Source organism: Passer montanus, unplaced genomic scaffold (assembly GCF_014805655.1).
Source record: "Passer montanus isolate IOZ18808 unplaced genomic scaffold, ASM1480565v1 scaffold11, whole genome shotgun sequence".
Lineage (NCBI taxonomy): Eukaryota > Metazoa > Chordata > Aves > Passeriformes > Passeridae > Passer > Passer montanus.
The window spans coordinates 13236746-13255077 of NW_024357613.1; the positions used below are offsets into that span (position 1 = coordinate 13236746).

General features: G+C 44.0%; 4 protein-coding genes across 16 annotated transcripts in view; 2 read left to right on the top strand and 2 right to left on the bottom strand.

Annotated features, from left to right (window-relative positions):
• ME1 (malic enzyme 1) overlaps positions 1 to 2533 on the top strand; it is a 156041-nt gene extending 153508 nt beyond the window's left edge. Inside the window, exons 13-14 of the mRNA XM_039727504.1 lie at positions 273 to 371; positions 2178 to 2533. Of these exons, the coding sequence (XP_039583438.1) occupies positions 273 to 371; positions 2178 to 2336 (258 nt within the window). The 3' untranslated portion in view covers positions 2337 to 2533. The remainder of the gene's footprint in view (positions 1 to 272; positions 372 to 2177) is intronic.
• A 138-nt stretch (positions 2534 to 2671) lies between these two features.
• Positions 2672 to 8722, bottom strand: RWDD2A (RWD domain containing 2A). 3 transcript variants are annotated; one of them, XM_039727513.1, is made up of 3 exons: positions 8235 to 8722; positions 7499 to 7717; positions 2672 to 6010 (listed from the first exon to the last, which is right to left on the bottom strand). In XM_039727513.1, the coding sequence occupies exons 1-3, from the start codon at positions 8274 to 8276 to the stop codon at positions 5333 to 5335; spliced, it is 939 nt and encodes a 312-aa protein (XP_039583447.1). In that variant the 5' UTR covers positions 8277 to 8722; the 3' UTR covers positions 2672 to 5332. The 3 variants fall into 3 exon arrangements, with proteins under 3 accessions (XP_039583447.1, XP_039583465.1, XP_039583454.1); XM_039727531.1 differs by having other exon boundaries at positions 8312 to 8721; XM_039727520.1 differs by having other exon boundaries at positions 8536 to 8719.
• A 55-nt stretch (positions 8723 to 8777) lies between these two features.
• On the top strand, positions 8778 to 16621 carry PGM3 (phosphoglucomutase 3). 2 transcript variants are annotated; one of them, XM_039726382.1, is made up of 12 exons: positions 8778 to 9122; positions 9942 to 10126; positions 10430 to 10497; positions 10790 to 10923; positions 11081 to 11279; positions 12081 to 12238; positions 12649 to 12732; positions 13380 to 13478; positions 13788 to 13904; positions 14040 to 14162; positions 14885 to 15058; positions 15650 to 16621. In XM_039726382.1, exons 1-12 carry the CDS (start codon positions 8919 to 8921, stop codon positions 15734 to 15736), a joined length of 1632 nt encoding a protein of 543 aa, XP_039582316.1. In that variant the 5' UTR covers positions 8778 to 8918; the 3' UTR covers positions 15737 to 16621. The 2 variants fall into 2 exon arrangements, with proteins under 2 accessions (XP_039582316.1, XP_039582322.1); XM_039726388.1 differs by having other exon boundaries at positions 11084 to 11279.
• Positions 16622 to 16765: 144 nt separating this feature from the next.
• DOP1A (DOP1 leucine zipper like protein A) overlaps positions 16766 to 18332 on the bottom strand; it is a 60893-nt gene continuing 59326 nt past the window's right edge. For 6 of the 10 annotated variants that reach the window (XM_039726315.1, XM_039726325.1, XM_039726283.1 and 3 more), the window contains one exon: positions 16902 to 17207. In XM_039726315.1, coding sequence (XP_039582249.1) covers positions 16902 to 17207 — 306 coding nt within the window. Of the gene's footprint in view, positions 17208 to 18332 lie in introns of all 10 variants that reach the window. The other 4 variants (XM_039726359.1, XM_039726369.1, XM_039726331.1 and 1 more) reach the window with 1 other exon arrangement.

The following is an 18332-nucleotide window of genomic DNA, read 5'->3' on the forward strand; positions in this document are numbered from 1 at the left end:
ATTTGCTAGTTTATGTGTGTCATGGACTTACTCAAGCCTTAAGTAATTTTTATTGCTTGAGTGAGAGAAAGGCGTAATTCCGTACATTTCTAATTCTTGTGTAGCTTCTCCTAATGACAAAGGTGGTTCTAAAAAATGCTGTCTAGGTGGAATAAGCTGTATCTGTGGATTTTGCCAAAGCAGAAACATTTCTTTGCTAAAGACAGTATCACTGTCTAATCAAGCTACAGCTGCATCTGCATGTCAAGGTACACATGTTTGTGTTATTTCAGGTTATAGCGCAGCAAGTTACAGAAGAGAATTTACAGGAAGGTCGCCTCTACCCTCCATTAGTCACTATTCAGGATGTGTCACTGAAAATTGCTGTGAGGGTAAGTAATTTCAGCCTTTTGTGCCTTTTTGTCTTCCCACCAACTCTATGTGGTTTGATTTTATCACCTAACACACCTTCACACAAGTTGGTTTACGTGAATCGATATTGGACATGCAGCAGTTTCAAAACTAAATTTTAAATTCATAAATGTAAAGGCAATCCAAGTACAAGGAGAGCTGTGGATCTACAGCAAGTGTGTATGTCTGTAGAGCACAGATTCTTCTGTGCACCACAGTCATGCCAGCTGCACAGCTGAAGAGCTTTTGCCCCTTCATGGTTATCAGTTTCAACTTTTTGTTTGTCCTCTGTGACCTTTTCTCCTAAAATTATTGTTTTCTTTCTTTGTCACCTTACTGTGAGTAATTCCACTTCATATGCCTTTGAAAGAATAACAAGGAGCCTTCATACTTGAAACAGTTTCCATAGCTTCACTCATTCTGTATATTTAAGAAAAAAAAAAATCCATCACAAAATTCATGTCTTCTTCAGCAAGTAGTAACTCTGTTCTGTAGATGTGAAAATGTTACTTAAATTCCTCAGGCAAAATCAAACTGGCTCTGCGTTTGGCAGAAACACAGTGATAGAAATTCCTCCTCATTTGTGCATGTTTTAGAAAATACAAAAGAAGGAAAATGTTACCAAGTGATTCTTTTTGCCTGTTCACTGTTGAAACTTTATTCCTGAAAATACTTATTCTGGCTCATACAACCCAACCCAAGAGGCCTCTGCCTTTTCCAGGAGAGGAACACTATCAAAATATTTTGGAATACCAAGCATCGGGTATGAATTCAGACCTTATTCAACCACAATAATTATGTGCAGAGACCTGAAGAAATCCTTATATAAACACCCAAAGTACTTCTCAATCAAATTGAGTTGAGATTCAGATTAATCCTAGAAAAGAAGTCTTAATAAGGTGACTTGGGGTCTCAGCTTCTCACCAAACCAGAACATTTATGTTTTAAAGAGAGCTAAGGAAAGCAGGAAGAAGGTCTCCCTTTTATTCAAAAGAGGAGCATCAAGAGTGTTTGCCAAATAGTTTCAAGTAGATCTTTTCACAGTACTGCATAAAACATGTCTGCCAGACTTCCTTTGTTTCACAGATGAATGTCCAGTCTGAAGATTGTTTCTCAAGTAGGTGATTTTCAGATGTGAGAGGCTACTTTGATGTGTGGAGAGAGCTCCAACCCCTTCTAAACCTAATTTTTGTGCAGCTGTATTTGGATGCATAATTAATTCATTTAGGTATGGTCTGGGTGAGAAAAGAGCCAGCAAATATTTGTATTTCCCCCAGCCATTCTGTGCACTGCATAGGACTATTTTTCTCCCATGAGTTCACTTTTTTTGAAGCATGTTATCAAGCTATGGCAAATACTGAACTTCTCTAATATGCAAGGAGCATGGAAGCTTTGAAAAAATCACACTTTTCTTACAGAGCTTTGGGAAGAGTGTAAATCAGGATAAAGTGATGGGAGAAAAGCAGAAATTGTATCTCAGTGCTTGGGGCTTGTGGAATATTTTACCCACCACTGCACAGGGAAAGCTAAGTGCAGAGAGGAGCACTGTATTTGTAACAGTCTGACCATATAATCCTGTTCAAAAGTTTCCCAAGTCAGACCCACTTAAACACAAACCTCATCCTGTTGTACTCTTACTCACGGGGTACTTACCTGGAGCCAGTGAACACAGGTGACTGCCAGCACCAGAGAGGGTGAAGTCTCATCTTCAATTTGAACTCTTACTTTTAAATCCTGTGTACTCAGATAGTTTATCAGCACTAATTAGGATTTTAATGCATTTCCAGCTCGCAGAAGAAGCCTACAGGAATAACACTGCCTCCACCTATCCTCAGCCCAAGGACCTCGAAGCCTTCATCCGCTCTCAGGTGTACAGTACTGATTACAACAGCTTCGTGGCTGACTCCTACACCTGGCCTGAAGAGGCCATGAAAGTGAAACTGTAAATATTTAATGAAGAATGAACAAAGCACCTGCAGTTAAAAAGCATTAAAATATTAAGGTTGTTTCTGCCTAGAGAGCCTAAGAATAGCTAATTTTTTAAGATGCAGAAAACTTTTTCTAATTCACAGTAGTTGGTTAGAAACTCAGATCAAGACATCGTCAATTATACATCAGAAAATAAAAATTAATCTGAGAGATATATTTGTGTTTGGTTATTTTGATTGTTATTTTAATTGAGATATCCTGCACTACAGTTTGACAGATTTTTTTTAAAAAGTGGTTATATCTTGAGTCAAAAGTTTTGTCACAAACATCAATGGGAACTTAAGCAGATAAATGGGCATTTAAAAATACATTTGATATTTTATCCATTACAGTCACAGTGTAACTTGCATAATTTGTAAACCTATTATTTTTTAAAAAATCCCAAACTTTAAACAACCATAAGGTTAGAATGTTTTATTCCAGAGAAAATGTTTACTGATCACTCTTGTGTGGAGTTACGAAATGAAAATTTTCTAGAACCAAATCTGCAGAACCTTTTGTTCACATCTAATCAGAACATTTTAACACTACTAACAATAACATTTAACAATACTAACATTTAACATTAGCTAAGGTGATGTCCTGTGTAAGATCAAGGATTTAATTCCCCCACCAAGATAAGCACTGTTCTGATCCATTACAAATGTTTGTGCTAATTTCTTGAACTCCATGTTCCTGACAAAAAGGGAGGCATCAAAATGCCAGGAATAGACTTTAAGGAATTATTAGTTGGTAACAATTAACACTCCAAGAAAAATGTAAAATATTTTCTGGATGGTTCTGGAAACAAAGGTTACTTAAACATTTTTTCTACCATCTGTTTCTCTCTAATCTTTACTAGAGAGATTATCTCTAGAAAACCAAATACTAATTTCACTTGTCTGGCCCCTCAGCTCTGTCACAGCTGCAGATTACAGGTCCCAGATTCAGAAAGAGAGGCACTTGCTCCCTCACTGCCTAATGGGAACGTGTCAACATTTTTGTTTCACTGTGCTTTTGGCAGAAGTTACGATCACACAACAGTACACTTATCACAACCTACCACAGTGAAGAAAAATACATTAATCATATTCTGAGCAACCAGAAACACTCTGCATTTCAATGCCATCCTCTGCATTTCAATGTATTGCTATTGTGAGAAGGGTATTAAAACACTTCCCTGTACTTAATTTGAAATAAAGTAATATCTGTTATTTATGTTCTCATCAGCTAAGTGTGCTGAAACACACTTTAACCAGGTGCTGCTGAGTGCCTGGGTGTTGGAGTGGTGCAGCTCAGCAGTGAGTCTGCTTTTTCACATGAAGGCACTCAGGCACAGAGTGGGAGGTGGTGGGCTGCTGTTCCTTCAAGGGGACTTTTCAGTAGTGTTCTTTAACTATATATTATATTGAAACATATTGATACACATTATATTATACATATTATATTTAAATATGATCATGCATTACAAACTGGAACACTCACCATCCACATCCACACTCAGCACGCTTCCCTGCAGTAAAACACTGCCTAATGAACCATTAACAGCATTGCCTACTACAAGCTGCTGGAAAATTCTCTCCACACTAATTTGACATAGAAAGGACTCTTCAAGTTATTTGTATTTTTATGTCATATTAAAAAAAATATATGTATATATATATAGATAGGGGATTTTTCCTATTTTCTGTATTATACATGTATTTTCTTATGTAATGTAGCGAGGAAAACGAAACTTTGTCTCATCTGACCTATTTTCATTTCCAAGGTGTTTGGCCTAAGAGTGTAAACATAAAATGCCACAAACTGAACAGATGAAAAATTGTTATTAACATAACCGGACCGACACTTTGCCTCATGACATCCTTAACTGAAGAGACATGGATTTGATGGATGAACCACTGGGTAGGTCAGGTGGTTGGTTGTAAAGAGTTGCAGTCAATGGCTCAGTGTCCAAGTGAGACCAGTGGCAGTGGCATTCCTCAGGGGCTGGTATTAACATGGCTGTTGGTGACACGGCCAGTGGGACCAACTGCACCCCCAGCAGGTCTGCTGGTGGCACCAAGCTGCAAGGAGCAGTCAGCACACTGGAGGGAAGGGATGTTATCCAGAGGGACCTGGAGAGGTGGGAAATGCAAGCCTTGTGGTGCTGAAGGCTGAGTGCAAGGTCCTGCCCCTGGGTTGGGGCAATCCCAAGCACAAACACAGACTGGGTGGAGAGCACCTCTGAGGAGAGGGACTTGGCACTGGTAGAGAAGAAGCTCAACATGAGTCAGTGATGTGCAGTTGAAACCAAGAAAGCCAGCTGTACCCTAGGCTGCATCAAAAGCAGCATGACCAGCAAGCTGAGGGAGGTGATTCTCACCCTCTGCTCCACTTTTGTGAGACCCCAAATGAACATAAAAGGAACACACAGACCTGCTAGAGCAAGTCCAGAGGAGGGCCACAAAAAATGGTCAGAGGGCTGGAGTATCTCTCCTAGATAACTGCCTGAGAGAAATGGGATTGTTCGGCCTGGAGAAGAAGTAGGCTTTGGCAAGACCTATAGCACCTTCTAGTACCCGAAGGGACCTGTACTACAAGAAAGCTGGACTTTTTTACAAGTGCATATAATGACAAGACAGGGGGAATGTTTTAAACTGTAAGAGAGTAGGTTCAGATGAGATGGGAATAAACTCACACAGCACAGTACAGATGAGAAGACAGAAGTGTATAATTCCTGACACACTGGAATATTTATCACCTTGCAAGTGCTTTGAGGCATGGCTTACAGAGACAACTGCCAGTTTTAGAGTCTTAAAAAATTAGTGAACACGTCTCAAAAATTCATGGCAGTTTAGCACAAAAGCTGGGATTAACTACTTTAACCATTCATCTCAGATGTTAAAAGTTTCCTTTTTCACAGTAGCTGTAAGGCAAAATATTTCAGTGTTAGCAACACCTCTTGCTCTACAGAATTAGAACTCAGTTTCTCTCAATTGTCTGAAAGTTTGCCTTCAACACCAAATAAAATCTGAAAAATGTGTCCACTTTGATGCTGTTTTAGGAATTCTAGAAACTGGCCAAGATCCATGTGATAGTCATTCCTCAGGCCATAATCACCATGTGCCTGAAACTGCAGGTCTTCAAAACTGTGAAAGAGACGAAGGTTATCAATGCTTCCCTCTGTTTCTATATTCTCCACATGCTTGCATGAAATATGCTTCCAGTTGGGATATCTAATAACACGCCAGAACTCCTCACAGTTTTCCTGGAGTCCCTCCACACAGATGACACCAGGTTTCCCAGTCAGGCAGAAGCCAGTCAGATTTAACTTCTTAGCACAGTCAAAGATCTTTTTCCTGAGTTCCTGCCTGTATATGTGATGGCTGTAGATCCACATGCGATGCAGCATTTCCTTAACCCTGACTTCTTCAGGAGCACACTCAGACGAGGCCTGACAGGTTTCCAGGAAGGGCAGGGTGTTGTCCTTCACCCACTGCACAGCCTCACATACACACAGATCTCCTGGATCCAGAGAGCTGATGTGAGACATGAGACGCGTGTTGAGCTGCAACTGTTGCTGTCTGTGCAGAGCATCTGATCTGGCAAAAAGCTGAGGAGCCACATGAGGGTACATATGAGGCAGGAGAACCTGCAATTCCACCTTTGCCTTAAAAACAGAAGACACACACACAGAGAAAATTAATTCTGCAGCTACTGAAAACACACAGGATTCTTGTTCCCTGTCAGAGGCAGATTATGAGGAGATGTAATCAAGATTGCAGCATCCTACTGACTGGAACTATTTCCACTTCCCTTTTGTCCCAAAACCCATTCTTTTGTCTGCTCCTCTTCTTGTGTTGCATCATGCTGTCACTTTCATAACACTTCCCCTGTTATCCAGGCAGCTTTTGTGCTGTTCACAGAACTAATGCTATGGCCTGGGAGAAGGTACACAGTTACCCAGGGATATTTCTAGCTCAGTGTTGCTACAGCAGTGACCTGTTGGAGTCAAGGGCTTTTGAGAATCTCATCCCTTACCAAATGCACATGACTAATGAACTCAGCCCAGCTGCTGGAAATAAAGGCCAAGAGTTCCATGGAATGGTGTTTGTGACTGTACCTACTGCATATAGGGACACGTGGCAGGAGTGTTGGAAATAACCCTCCCAACCCAAACCATTCTATGATTCTGTGTGTTTTTTAAGCAAATATTCACCATAAAGAGGAATCAGGATTATAGAAGATGTAAAGATTTATGTACATTTCAGGTCAGGGAGACCTCAAGATTATCTTATCTGATCTCTTATGAACATTGGGCTGTTGGATTTCTCTTGATTATTCCTACAGTGCCTTCAAACAGACCACCACAGTTCTTTGGGAGCTGAACCCTGCCTCTAGTCCAAGAGCAGGAAAGGATTTATGTGTCCTCAGTGCCTCAAGCTCCTGTAGACTGTTAGGGGTTACTCACTACAGTGCACTACAGTGCACAATAGTCCTGTAGAGAGAAGTGAATCATTAAATGACTAATTATCTTTCCAAGTCCCTTGACGATCTGCTGTGGAAAAAACCCCACTACTCCTACACAAGCCGCCCCTACAAGGCTCATAAAACTTCTCTGTAGTTTGGTGAAAGGGCGCATTTTAGAAAGATACCTAAGCTTGTTCCTAAAGTTTAAAAAATCATGAGGCCATCTCATTACCCAGTAAATTGTTCTAATGTTTGATTACCTTTGTTCCATGGAAAATGGCTTTTAGGCTGAGTTTGTCTGTTCTCAATTTCTAGCCACTGCATTAGTATGCACTCAGACCTGTGTTCTCTGTGCAAGTATTTACACTAATTACTTCAATCCCTTTCTTCAATCAGTTAAACTGTTGGAACTCCTTATACTGAGAGTTTGGTTCTCTGCACATAGGCTGGTTTTGGTGTCCTTGGGACTCCTCATAATTGCAGTCTGCCATTTGGGGCTATTTTTACATTATTACATTTCTCACACACATGTTAGCAGCAGCCGAGATTTTCTGTTACTCTAGACTTCTCAAAGAGCAAACAAAAACATGGCGGTTTTTTTACCCCCTTTTTTCCAAGCATCCTTTTGCAGTGTGTGCAGGAGTAAAGACACCACCACCCATGACCATTTCTCCTTGGCAGCTCTCACCTTCGCCTCCCCCACATCGAGAGCGATGCGATATTCCAGCTGCGGGGGCAGGGCTCCCTCAGCATTCCCCAGGTACCGCCGGATGCTGGGCACGGCATCCGCATCCAGAGTGAACTCTCCTCTTTTGGGGAACATCGACAGGAGCATTTCCACCTCCAGCAGCTGCAGCTCCAGGCATTCTTTCACCGTGGGAGCCATTGCACTGCCCTCGCCGCGGGCCTGCAACGAGAGGAGAGGAGTCAAGGCCGCGGTTTAGCACAGGGTGGGGTTCAGCTCCCGGTGGGGTTCAGCTCCCGGTGGGGTTCAGCACACGGTGGGGGTCAGCTCCCGGTGGGGGTCAGCTCCCGGTGGGGTTCAGCCTCCCAGGGAAGCCCCAGCCGGGCAGGGGGAGCCTTGCGGGCCCCACCGGGCTCAGGGACAGAGAGCCGCGCTGATGTGCATGGGCAGAGCTGCATTGTTTATGTTATTTATTTATGTTATTTATGTTATTTACGTTGTTTAAATTCACAGACACCCGCTGTTGTCTGGGTGTCCTGGTTCGCCCCCAGCCGCCTCCCCCGCCCGCGGCATCGGGGAGAATGGGAAGGGAAAAAGGCAGAAAATTGACTGCTTGAGATGAAGACAGCTCCACAGGGAGAGCAAAAGCCGCGCACACAAGGAAACAAGGAATGAATTCCCTGCTTCCCATGGGCAGGTGGGTGCTCGGCCATCCCCAGGAGAGCAGGGCCCATCACACCTCACGGTGACTCGGGAAGACAAATGGCATCAGGGCAAACATCCTCCCCTTCCTCCTTCTTCCCCTGCCTTACACACCGAGCAGGATGTTCCATGGTCTGGAATGTCCCCTTGGTCACTCGGGGTCACCTGTCCGGGCTGTGTCTCCTCCCAGGCACCCCCAGCCTCCCCACCAGCCCGGCAGCACAGAAATCAGAAAAGGCCTCGGCTCTGCGTGAGCCCTGCCCAGCAATCACAAAAACATCACATCATCATCATCATCACCACTTTGTTCAGCACAAATCCAGAACACAGCCCCGTACCGGCCGCTGTGAAGAAAATTAACGCGGCCCCAGCCAAAAGCAGCGCTCTGGGGGGGCAACTTTATGATCCGAGCGTGCTGTCAGCGAAGCTGTGCGAGGCAGGTGTCACAGCGAGCCGAACCGAGCCCATGCCATCCCATCCCAGCCCATCCCAGCGGGACGCGGCCCGCGCGCTCCCGCCGCCGCCATTCCCGGACGTTCCGCGTTGGTCGGTCCCGCCGCGAGTGGGCGGGGCCGCGCCGGCTCCGTGAGGGAATGGTGGCTCTCCTGGCTCGGCGTGCGTGTGTCTGATCCCGCTGTTCCTCCCGGAGCGCGCGGCTCCTTCCCGTTGGGCGGGACCGCTCCCCGCCGCTGGCTGCTCGCACTCCACCCGCGCCGTCCCGATGGATGCCGAAGCCCTTAGGAAGTTCTCGGCGCTGCACCCCAAGCCCGCCGGGCTCACCCTGCACTACGGCACCGCCGGGTTCCGCTCCGAGGCCGGGCAGCTGGACCACGTCGTGTTCCGCATGGGCCTGCTGGCCGTGCTGCGGTCCAAGGCCGTGACGGCGACCATCGGCATCATGGTCACGGCCTCGCACAACCCTGAAGTAAGCACTGCCCCCGCCGGCTCGGTGGAATGAGGTGTTCTGGTGGAAGGGTGGAGAGATGTGATCAGCTTGTTGGCATCCAAGCTCATCATAGACCAGACCCTGAAGACATTCGGTCCTGCCTAAAGCACTCACCGCGCGCCGCTCCCGGGTGGGCGGGGCTGCGCCTGCGCGGCCGCGGCTCCGGGCGGGGGCGCGGCCCGAGTCCAAGCTCATCATAGACCAGACCCTGAAGACATTTGGTCCTGCCTAAAGCACTCAGCCTGCCCCCATGCATAGGATCTCTGGTCTATTTGAAGTTACTTTTCCCCTGTGCACAGAAGCAGGATTTTTTTTCTCCTGTGGAAATAGTGTAACACAGGAAACATTTCATGTTGCAGTGTAACTTTCTAATGTTGGGAAGCCAGGAGTAACACTGAGAAGAGAAGAAAAAGTAAAATCTGTAAGTTTTTTTGAGTAAAATCTGTAAGTTTTAAAAATAAACGTGCAAATGCATTGATTACAAATCAGGCATTTAGACTTTTGCTGCTGTGGAGCATTGAAGGTTATTTGAATCTCCTCTCAGGTATTTTTAATATCCAATTAATTTCACACCAAAATTATAAGGGAGAAAGAGTTGGTTACTCAATGTGCTTGTTATAGTGCTTCTTTGGGGGCTTGTTGGAGGTTTAAAAGAACAGCTAAGCTATTGCATCCCAGAAGTTCTCCACTTTTAAAGAAGCAATGTGACTGAACCCTGTGTTGTCTGTCTTCAAAGAGGTTTTATTAGTTCCCCACTTTTAGACTTACTATTTTTTGTCCTTTTGCTTTTCTACTAAGGAAGACAATGGTGTAAAGCTGGTTGATCCTCTTGGAGAAATGCTGCACCCTTCCTGGGAAGAGTATGCCACACAACTAGCAAATGCAGAGGAGCAAGAATTACAGAAGGTGATAACTGAGATCTGCCAAAAAGCAGCAGTGAACCTGCACAAAGATGCCTCAGTTTTTATTGGCAGAGACACCAGGTAATGACAAAAGGCTGTGGATATATCCTGCTCTTATGGAAGTACCAGTGCTGTCTTCAGGGGAATTGTGTGGGTACTGGGTGGTGTCCTGCACTTTGCAGGTGTTTGCAATCCCTGGGGGTGTTGGCTTTCAGACTTTATTGGGAATTGCCTACAGCAGAGAAAGGTTTGGATTCCTTCACAGTGAGTCTAAATCTTGTGGCAGAAAGCTTGTAGAGTCTTCCACACGTGTTTTTCCTTTCCCATAGAATCCATAGATAAATGCCTTTGCCAGGGTGTTCAGATGTACTTGTTGTTTTCCAGGCCAAGCAGCAAGAAGCTGTCCCAGTCAGTTATAGATGGTATCCAGGTTCTAGGTGGTCAGTACCATGGTACGTTACACTTCTGCAATTCTAATCTCATTTCAAGTATTTTTATGTAAATGTGACTCCTTTATACAGCCCTAAGGCAACAGCCCAGACACATTTCCATCCTTGCTTGTAACACTTTTATTTCAGGGTGGTTGCATGGCTTTAAGGCAGGGCAGGGGAGGGTCGTGTTTTCATAACTTGGAAAATGCCATAGGTGTTTCCTGTACTGCACTTGTCTGCTCCCTGTACAACTTTTAAGCAACAATTAATTTGCAATTCTATTCTGAATGTTGTTCCTTTTATTTCACACTAGATTATGGTCTGGTGACGACACCACAGCTCCACTACATGGTCTGCTGTCAAAACACCCAAGGGCAGTATGGGAAAGCAACACTGGAAGGTTATTATGAAAAACTCTCCAAAGCTTTTATGGAACTGGTAAAACAGGTGAATAGCAGGTGTTGTCTTCTTCATACAAATGTACAAAATTAATCTCTTCTGTTTGTTGGCCTGTTTGGGCCTGAAGTTTCTATTCAGCATGCTCTAGGTGTGGTTTCTCTAGGGTAACAGTTCACTCTGCCTCTTCTTCCCTTGCACTTCCCAGCAGTCTCACTGCTCCGGAGAGTTTCAGAGGCACCTGAAGATTGACTGTGCCAATGGCATAGGAGCCCTGAAACTATCAGAAATGAAGCCCTACTTTCCACAAGAGGTGCTAATTCACATATATAATGATGGAACCAAGGAGAAACTCAATCACTTATGTGGTGCAGATTTTGTGAAAGTTCACCAGAAACCACCTGGAGGTAAGTAGTCAGTAATTTTATGTTGCTTTACCTCCTCTGCAGGGTCTGGCAAGGGTGCACATCCTTGGGTAAGTGTAGCTTCCTGTTTCTTACTAAGTGACTGCATGAATGGCTCTCCTTGTGCAATGGCAAGAGGGAACAGCCTGGCCAGCTTTGGCAATCTCTGTTAGCCTGAACTGCTTGGAGGAGCACAGCATCTCTCTGACTGGCTGAAATATGGTGAATGTTAAGCTGGCAGAGTCCAAAGATCAGTCAGGACTGGTTTAGTGTTATTTATTTTACTCCCCTTTGTATTATGAAGAAACACTTTTCCGGGTTCCTGCAGAAGGGCTGGGTTAATTGACAGCTCGGTGCCAGCAGGCTGACTCATTGACAGTGAGGAAAAGATTTCAGTCAGTTTTCTGAGAGTTGTGTGAAAGAAAAGCCCTGAACTGGGAGAGCAGGCTGGTTTGGGTATGAGATTATGTGAAGCTGAACTAAATTCTGCATTGGACAGCTGCCCTCTCACTGCAGCTGCTGACAAAATCTGAACACCAATATGTGGTGTTGCTTCCCCTTCCCATGCTGGCTGTGTACTGGAGAAAGGTCGTGCTGGGAGCAGCACAGTGGCAGGGCCTGCTGGGGATTGATGCTTGTGCCTCCTGTCTGGGTCCTGGCTTTAACTGTGCCTGAGTGCACTCATTTGTATGCAGACCTGTGCTCTGAAAAGAAAATGTGTTTTCCTAATCACTCACTGAAATAAATTACCTGGTTTTGTTTCTTTTCCTGTCTTTAACTTGCATTTGTAACTCTGTGCACTAGGGCTGGACATGAAGCCCAATGAGAGATGCTGCTCATTTGATGGGGATGCAGATAGAATTGTTTATTATTATAAGGACACAGCTGGCCATTTTCACCTGATCGATGGAGATAAAATAGCAACTTTAATTAGTATCTTCCTAAAAGAACTTCTTGCCAAGGTAACTCTAACATATGAAATGAATGCTGGCATTTTAGTTTGTAAAGTATAAAGTAGTCTAAGGAAGCTGTGTTGCTTAGTATGTGGTCTCTTTACATGTACCTAAAGTGAACCAGCTTTAAAAACCAGTCCTGTACCTCACTGCTGTGGCCAAAAAGGGGTTTGGAAGGTCTGAGCTTGAAGAGCTGCTTCAGCCAGACCCAGGAAAAATCAGTATGGGATGTACAAATATTTGAACAGAATTCATGTTGTTTTAAAGCTGCAGAAGTTCTCAGTGAGCTGGTGCCTCCCTCTAGTACCCAGGAGTTTTAATTGTACATTTAAAAGTTCTTCTGATTATCTTTCCATTTATCCATTTTGTTTGGCTGTGTGCCTGCTGGACAGTAAAACTTGGTTTATTGGTTTGCTCAGGTGAAACAGGACTTCAAGATGGCAGTGGTACAAACAGCATATGCCAATGGGAATTCCACACGCTACCTCCAGGAAACACTGAAGGTATTCTCCGTGTTTTTTCTAGGTAGTTGACTTTTTTTTTTAATTCTAAAAGTAAATGCTACTGTAATATGATTGCTAGGAAAATTAAAATCAAGCAAAAATTACTCTTTCAAACCTCCAGTAGTGACTAAATTCTTGGTGGCAAAGGAGATGCAAGAGAGCAGAGCTTAAAAAGTTCTAGTTGGCTTTTATTAATTTAAAAAATGTTTAATTGAATCCCTTGGTACTTAAACAAACTGAGGACTTTATAGCTTTGCAACCAAGTGAGTCAGTAAAGCCTCCTTGATACTTTGACACTGATTTATTTTCTGCAGCAAGCTAAATGTTCAGGGATTGAGAGAAGGTATTCATTATTTCTGTTTGTATGTGAATCTAGTGTGTTCCCTGAAGCTATAAACTAAATTGGATTTTTCTAGGTTTGGAGTTTATTTAATTAGCCTTTATTCCTCACGGGAATAAATGAAATATTTTTTAATGGGGGTCAGCAGAAATAGTGGAGCATTTTAGCTATGAGGCTCAGTGGCCATGAAACACGGGTTAGTTTGTAACAGTCCTTCCAGGCTGAGGAAGGTGAGGGTGCTCAGTTCCAGCCTGCTGAGGAGAGTCTGTGACCTTGTTGTCATTCTCTGCACACCCTTGGGCTGCAGGTACCTGTGCACTGCGTCAAAACAGGAGTGAAACACTTGCACCACAAGGCCCAGGAGTTTGATGTGGGTGTTTATTTTGAGGCAAACGGACATGGCACAGTAAGTACGAGCAGGTAATCCATGTGATCAGCCACTATGAACAAAATTTTAGTTAAATTACCTGGAGAAGGAGGTCTTTTCATTCTCTGCTTAGTTTTATAAACAAAACTTTTTCTCCTTGTTTGAAAATAGACTTGTTTACTCCTGTCTTTATCACAGCATTGCCACCTCTCTGTGCTTTAGTGGGGATGGGAATTCATGGTAGCAAACATTAATGCTGGCTATTTGGGCTTAGATGGTACAAGTTCTGTCCTCACTACTGCATATATCCTGGTTTCATCTTGACAAGCTCTTATCTTTTTCTTCTAGGTACTGTTTAGTAAAGCTGCTGAAACTAAAATACGACAGCTGGTAAAAGAGGAGAAAGATAATGAAAAAAGAGAAGCAGCAAAGATGCTTGAAAGTATGATTGACCTGATTAATCAGGTAAAAACTGAGTGCTGAAGCACGGTGTTGGCAGTTTGGGAGCTCCTGTCAGGCTGCTGCTGGGGCCTGCTGGAAGTTTCCTGAGGCAGTGCTGCCTCCGTGCCTCTCTGCTGCAGTTTCTCGTTCCTGTTGCAGACGGTTGGCGATGCTGTCTCGGACATGCTGGTCATTGAGGCAATCCTGGCTCTGAAGGGCCTGACCGTGCAGCAGTGGGACGCGCTCTACGCCGACCTTCCCAATCGGCTGCTCAAGGTCCAGGTGAGGTGCCAGCCGTGCTGGCTCAGGCCACAGCAGCCTCTGGGGACCCTGCTCACAGCATCTTTTGCCTGCACACGTTTTGATAAGCTTTATTTTAAAGCTGAAATTGGCCAATTGACCATGAAAGGGCAAACAGGCCAAAGAAGCTAGGGAAAAGCCCCGGAGCAGGCACAAGAATTTCACTTGAACTAAAATATAAATATGACTTTTAAAAAGATTAAATAATAGCCAATTATGTTAAAACCTGACCAAAACTTCAAATTTTAACTTAAGAAATTCCAACTTTCAAATTAGAAAAATCTTGTTTTTTCTAAGGCCTCTGCTTGCTGGGCAGCTGGATTTTTCTTGCTGTGCCACTTTGAACACTTGAATGTTCAAGCTCTTGCTTCTGTGTCCTTTCCAACATTCAAAGAGCTAAAGCAGAAGGTGCCATGTGGCAGCATTCTGTCAGACACAGTACAGAAGCTCTGGGCTCTGTCTGAACTGGAGGAAACAATTTAAGTTTCTGATTTACTGGGAGGAGCTGTAGCTTCACGTTCAGAACGGACCTTTTTTTTAAACTGAGCAGCTGACACCTCTCAAGACTTGGTTAACAGATGCTGCAGGGATGCTGGGGACCCCAAGTGCTTGAGTAGCCCTTTATTAGCTCCCAAACTGAACTCTCCAGGCAGCACAACATGGCCAACCCTGCATTTCTGTCTTCCCTATTTCTGATGCCGCAGGTCGCGGACAGGCGCGTTATTGACACAACAGACGCAGAAAGGAGAGCACTGACGCCCCCGGGGCTGCAGGAGAAAATTGATGCCCTTGTAAAGAAGTACAAACTGTCCCGGGCGTTTGTCCGTCCGTCAGGAACAGAGGATGTTGTCAGAATCTATGCTGAAGCAGACACACAGGTCAGAGCTTGACTCATTTAAGGGCTTGTTCACATTAAACAATCTTCTGCCTAGCAGGGGGTGATGAAGGAAGTCTATTTCCATACTTGTCATTTAATCAACTTAACAATGCTACATTTGGAAAAAAGACTGTCATCACAAAAAGTTACTTTGGATTTTCTTTTATTTAGAAAAGTAATGTTTAATGTTCTCAATGTTTATCTTCAAAAGGAAAATATAAATGTTTATAAAGGCAGATTTAACACCAGATGATTTTGAAAAGACAACCAGCCTTCTGAGAGCTCAGGGTTAAAAAGGAAGTTACCAAAGCAATCCTTAACTACACAATTTTGTAAGAGGCAGAATAGAAAAAAAATTCTGGCTGCTAAGTTAGTCCAGATCTGAACTTAAAGATGACAGCAGAAGCAGTGGTCTTGCTCTCCTCACTTCACATGCTCCTACCTGCTTCTCTCTGCCAGCATGATGGCAGTGGCTGGTACAGCAATATAGGGAGCACAACATTTCCAGGAAAATGCTTGCCATAATATCATGTATTTGCTCTATTCTTCTGATGCTGACAGCAGCATGACTAACTGTTCCTACATTCCACAGGAGAATGCAGATGCACTCGCCCATGAAGTGAGCCTGGCTGTTTTCCACCTTGCTGGTGGAAAAGGAGCACCACCCCAGCCTATATAATGAATGGCAGTTAAAGCACACAACTTCCCTTCTCTTTTAAAATCACATTTTTTACCATGTGCTGCTGGGCACAGAGCCAACCCTTCCTGGGAGCAGCAAGGATTGATCAGAACTGAGTGGAATATCACTCTCCTTATTCTTAACCTCTTTTAGCAACTTACCTCTGAATGAGATGCTCTTGCTGTTGAATGTTCCCCTCCCCACGTTTGTCTAACTTCTTGACAAGCCATGGCCATGTCCAGAAGGAATTCTGCCCCTCCCTGCCCCAGCCTAGCTCATTGTCACATTGTGCCTGGAATCCAACACCCACACCCTCAGAGCACTGGCCATGGCTGCATGAGCAGAGCTCTGCTGTGACTGTGCTCACAGTGGCTGCTGCAGGCTCATCATCCCCACCTTCCTCCCAGTAGCCCAATCATCTCTGGGCAAACAGTGTCAGACAGAGGCTGGCACTAGTCTTCAGATTCAGTTCACCTCATTTTGAGGGGGAAACAATACAATGAAAAAGAATATTTGCAAATAATAATCTATTATTGCAATATTATCTTCATTAGATACTTTATGACATGATTTAGAAAGTGATTTTTAGTAATAGTATTTATAATCACACTTGAGAGGGAAGGGACAGAGACAAGTTTGTCTTCTGTGGCCTTAACTGCTCCCCAGCACCATGAAGGGGCTGGGCCAACAGGATGCAATGTTTTAAACACACCAGTATCCTCCTTGGCATACTTTGGTTCAGGGTGTCTACCTCTGACAAACAGTTCATTGTAGTCCTGTATTAACTCCTGCCATAATAGCATTTTACAGGTTATTAAATAAGCACAAGTTCCAATAGATCTTAAAAAAAAAAGACAAAAATAAACTGGAAACAAATTGAAAAAATGTGCACCTTGTATTTTTTTTTCATTTTTTTTTAAAGACAGAACTCAAGACAACAAAACATTTACTGTAAATAGTAGGCACCATAATCAATATGAGCCACCAATATTTAAACTTGATTCAGGCCACATCCAGCACTTCTCTTATTTACAAATATTTAACTTAAATACAACATGTATTTCATTACATACAAAATAAGAAAAGAATACTATACAACTGGGAAAGATACAGTATTTCATTTAGATAGTTATACTACATATAGGCTGAGTAGTACCAGTTTGGTTCATGATTTTATGACACCTTCAAGAAAATCCTTCTCAACCATTTCTTCTATCTTCTGTCTTGCTTTGCTGGAGAAGGTCTTGAGGTTCTCCATTTTTATGTCCTTACTTGGAAAACAGTTGGGGTAAAGGACAGGGCTCCCTGAGTGTCCAACACATCTGCTTGTGACTTTGCTGTTAAACACTTGGCTGAGTACATTGAAGAAAGGCAGGAGCTGCTCGATGCTGCGAACGGTGTAGATGGTTAAAAGCAAGTGACCTGGTTCCCAGCTTAGTGTTTTCCCTGAGCCATCCTCCTCCGGGTTTTTCTGCAAATACAGAGACGTGGGAAATAATGCAGGACAAAACAGGAAAAGGACAGGCTAAAATGAAAGACTGATGCATAATACAGTACTTTTCTAAAGTCCAAAACCATTTGTCCTCTTCACAAAACACACCAATGCTGAAGTGGAGCTTCCAAAGCAGGTCCTGTGCTCCCCCTCACCATGCCCTGCAGAGGCAGTGGCTGGGAGTGAACAGTGTCAACTGCTGCTGATGGAAGAGTCACAGTGAGCATTCAAGTCAGTGTGACTGTGACTCACTCACAACACCTCAGCCCAGGGCTGTCCCAAAGCAAGGCAGCCCCACCATGCAGCCCTGTGGAGCTGCTCCCAGGCAGCATCCTGTGGGCAACACAAATGGCCCAAGCTGGTGACTGCTGGAAGTTGTGAGCTACTTCAGCTGCTTTCCAAAGCAGGCTCCTCTCTGGTGACACACACTCCACCAGCTGATACTGCCAGCATCAGTGGTGATAAACCCCAGAGAAGGTTAAAATAGATACAAAGCATTTTCACTTTGCAGCTTGAGAGCAGAGTTTTGGGAAAGGGCAAAAAACAGTCCTATTATTAGTATCTCAGATAACACACACAGACATTCTGAGGAACACTTGAAGCTGTTTTCAGAGGAAAATGGCTCAGTTACTCATTGTGTATTCTCAGAAGAACTCAGTTGTTATACTCCTTCCATTTCATGAGGGGAATGTCAAAGGAAAGAATTTCAGGAACCCCACAAGCAAAGGCAGCAGTCACACACCAGGTGCCCACCAGCAGCACCAGCAGCAGCACACTGCTGTAACCCTGCTCAGGGCTGCCTTAAATATCTGCATACTGAAGTACCTGAGCACCAGCATCCAGGTTCTTGTACAGTTCTTCCCTATTTCCTTTATCTCTGAGTCAAAAACCATACTCAAATCTAGACACTAAGGTACTATCACCACTAGAAACACCTTGTTTGTACTGTTACTGACAAACCAGTACAGAGAGCCATTCTACCATGAAGTAGAATTCCAGCAGTACTGGATTTTATTCTGCAAGGAAGGAGAAAAGAAGCACAAAAGGCTTCACCAAGAAGAGCCACCTGTGGATCCAGCCCTGTCCCACTGCCCTGGTAGCACC

Excerpts from the sequence above, each read along its gene's own strand:
- RWDD2A (XM_039727513.1), bottom strand. The coding sequence starts at position 8,276 with ATGTTTGCCCTGATGCCATTTGTCTTCCCGAGTCACCGTGAG. Across the intron at positions 7,718-8,234 it reads TCTTCCCGAGTCACCGTGAG|GCCCGCGGCGAGGGCAGTGC; the intron begins GTGTGATGGGCC and ends CTCTCGTTGCAG. Across the intron at positions 6,011-7,498 it reads TCGATGTGGGGGAGGCGAAG|GCAAAGGTGGAATTGCAGGT; the intron begins GTGAGAGCTGCC and ends TCTGTTTTTAAG.
- PGM3 (XM_039726382.1), top strand. The coding sequence starts at position 8,919 with ATGGATGCCGAAGCCCTTAGGAAGTTCTCGGCGCTGCACCCCAAGCCC. Across the intron at positions 10,924-11,080 it reads TTATGGAACTGGTAAAACAG|CAGTCTCACTGCTCCGGAGA; the intron begins GTGAATAGCAGG and ends TGCACTTCCCAG. Across the intron at positions 11,280-12,080 it reads TCACCAGAAACCACCTGGAG|GGCTGGACATGAAGCCCAAT; the intron begins GTAAGTAGTCAG and ends TCTGTGCACTAG.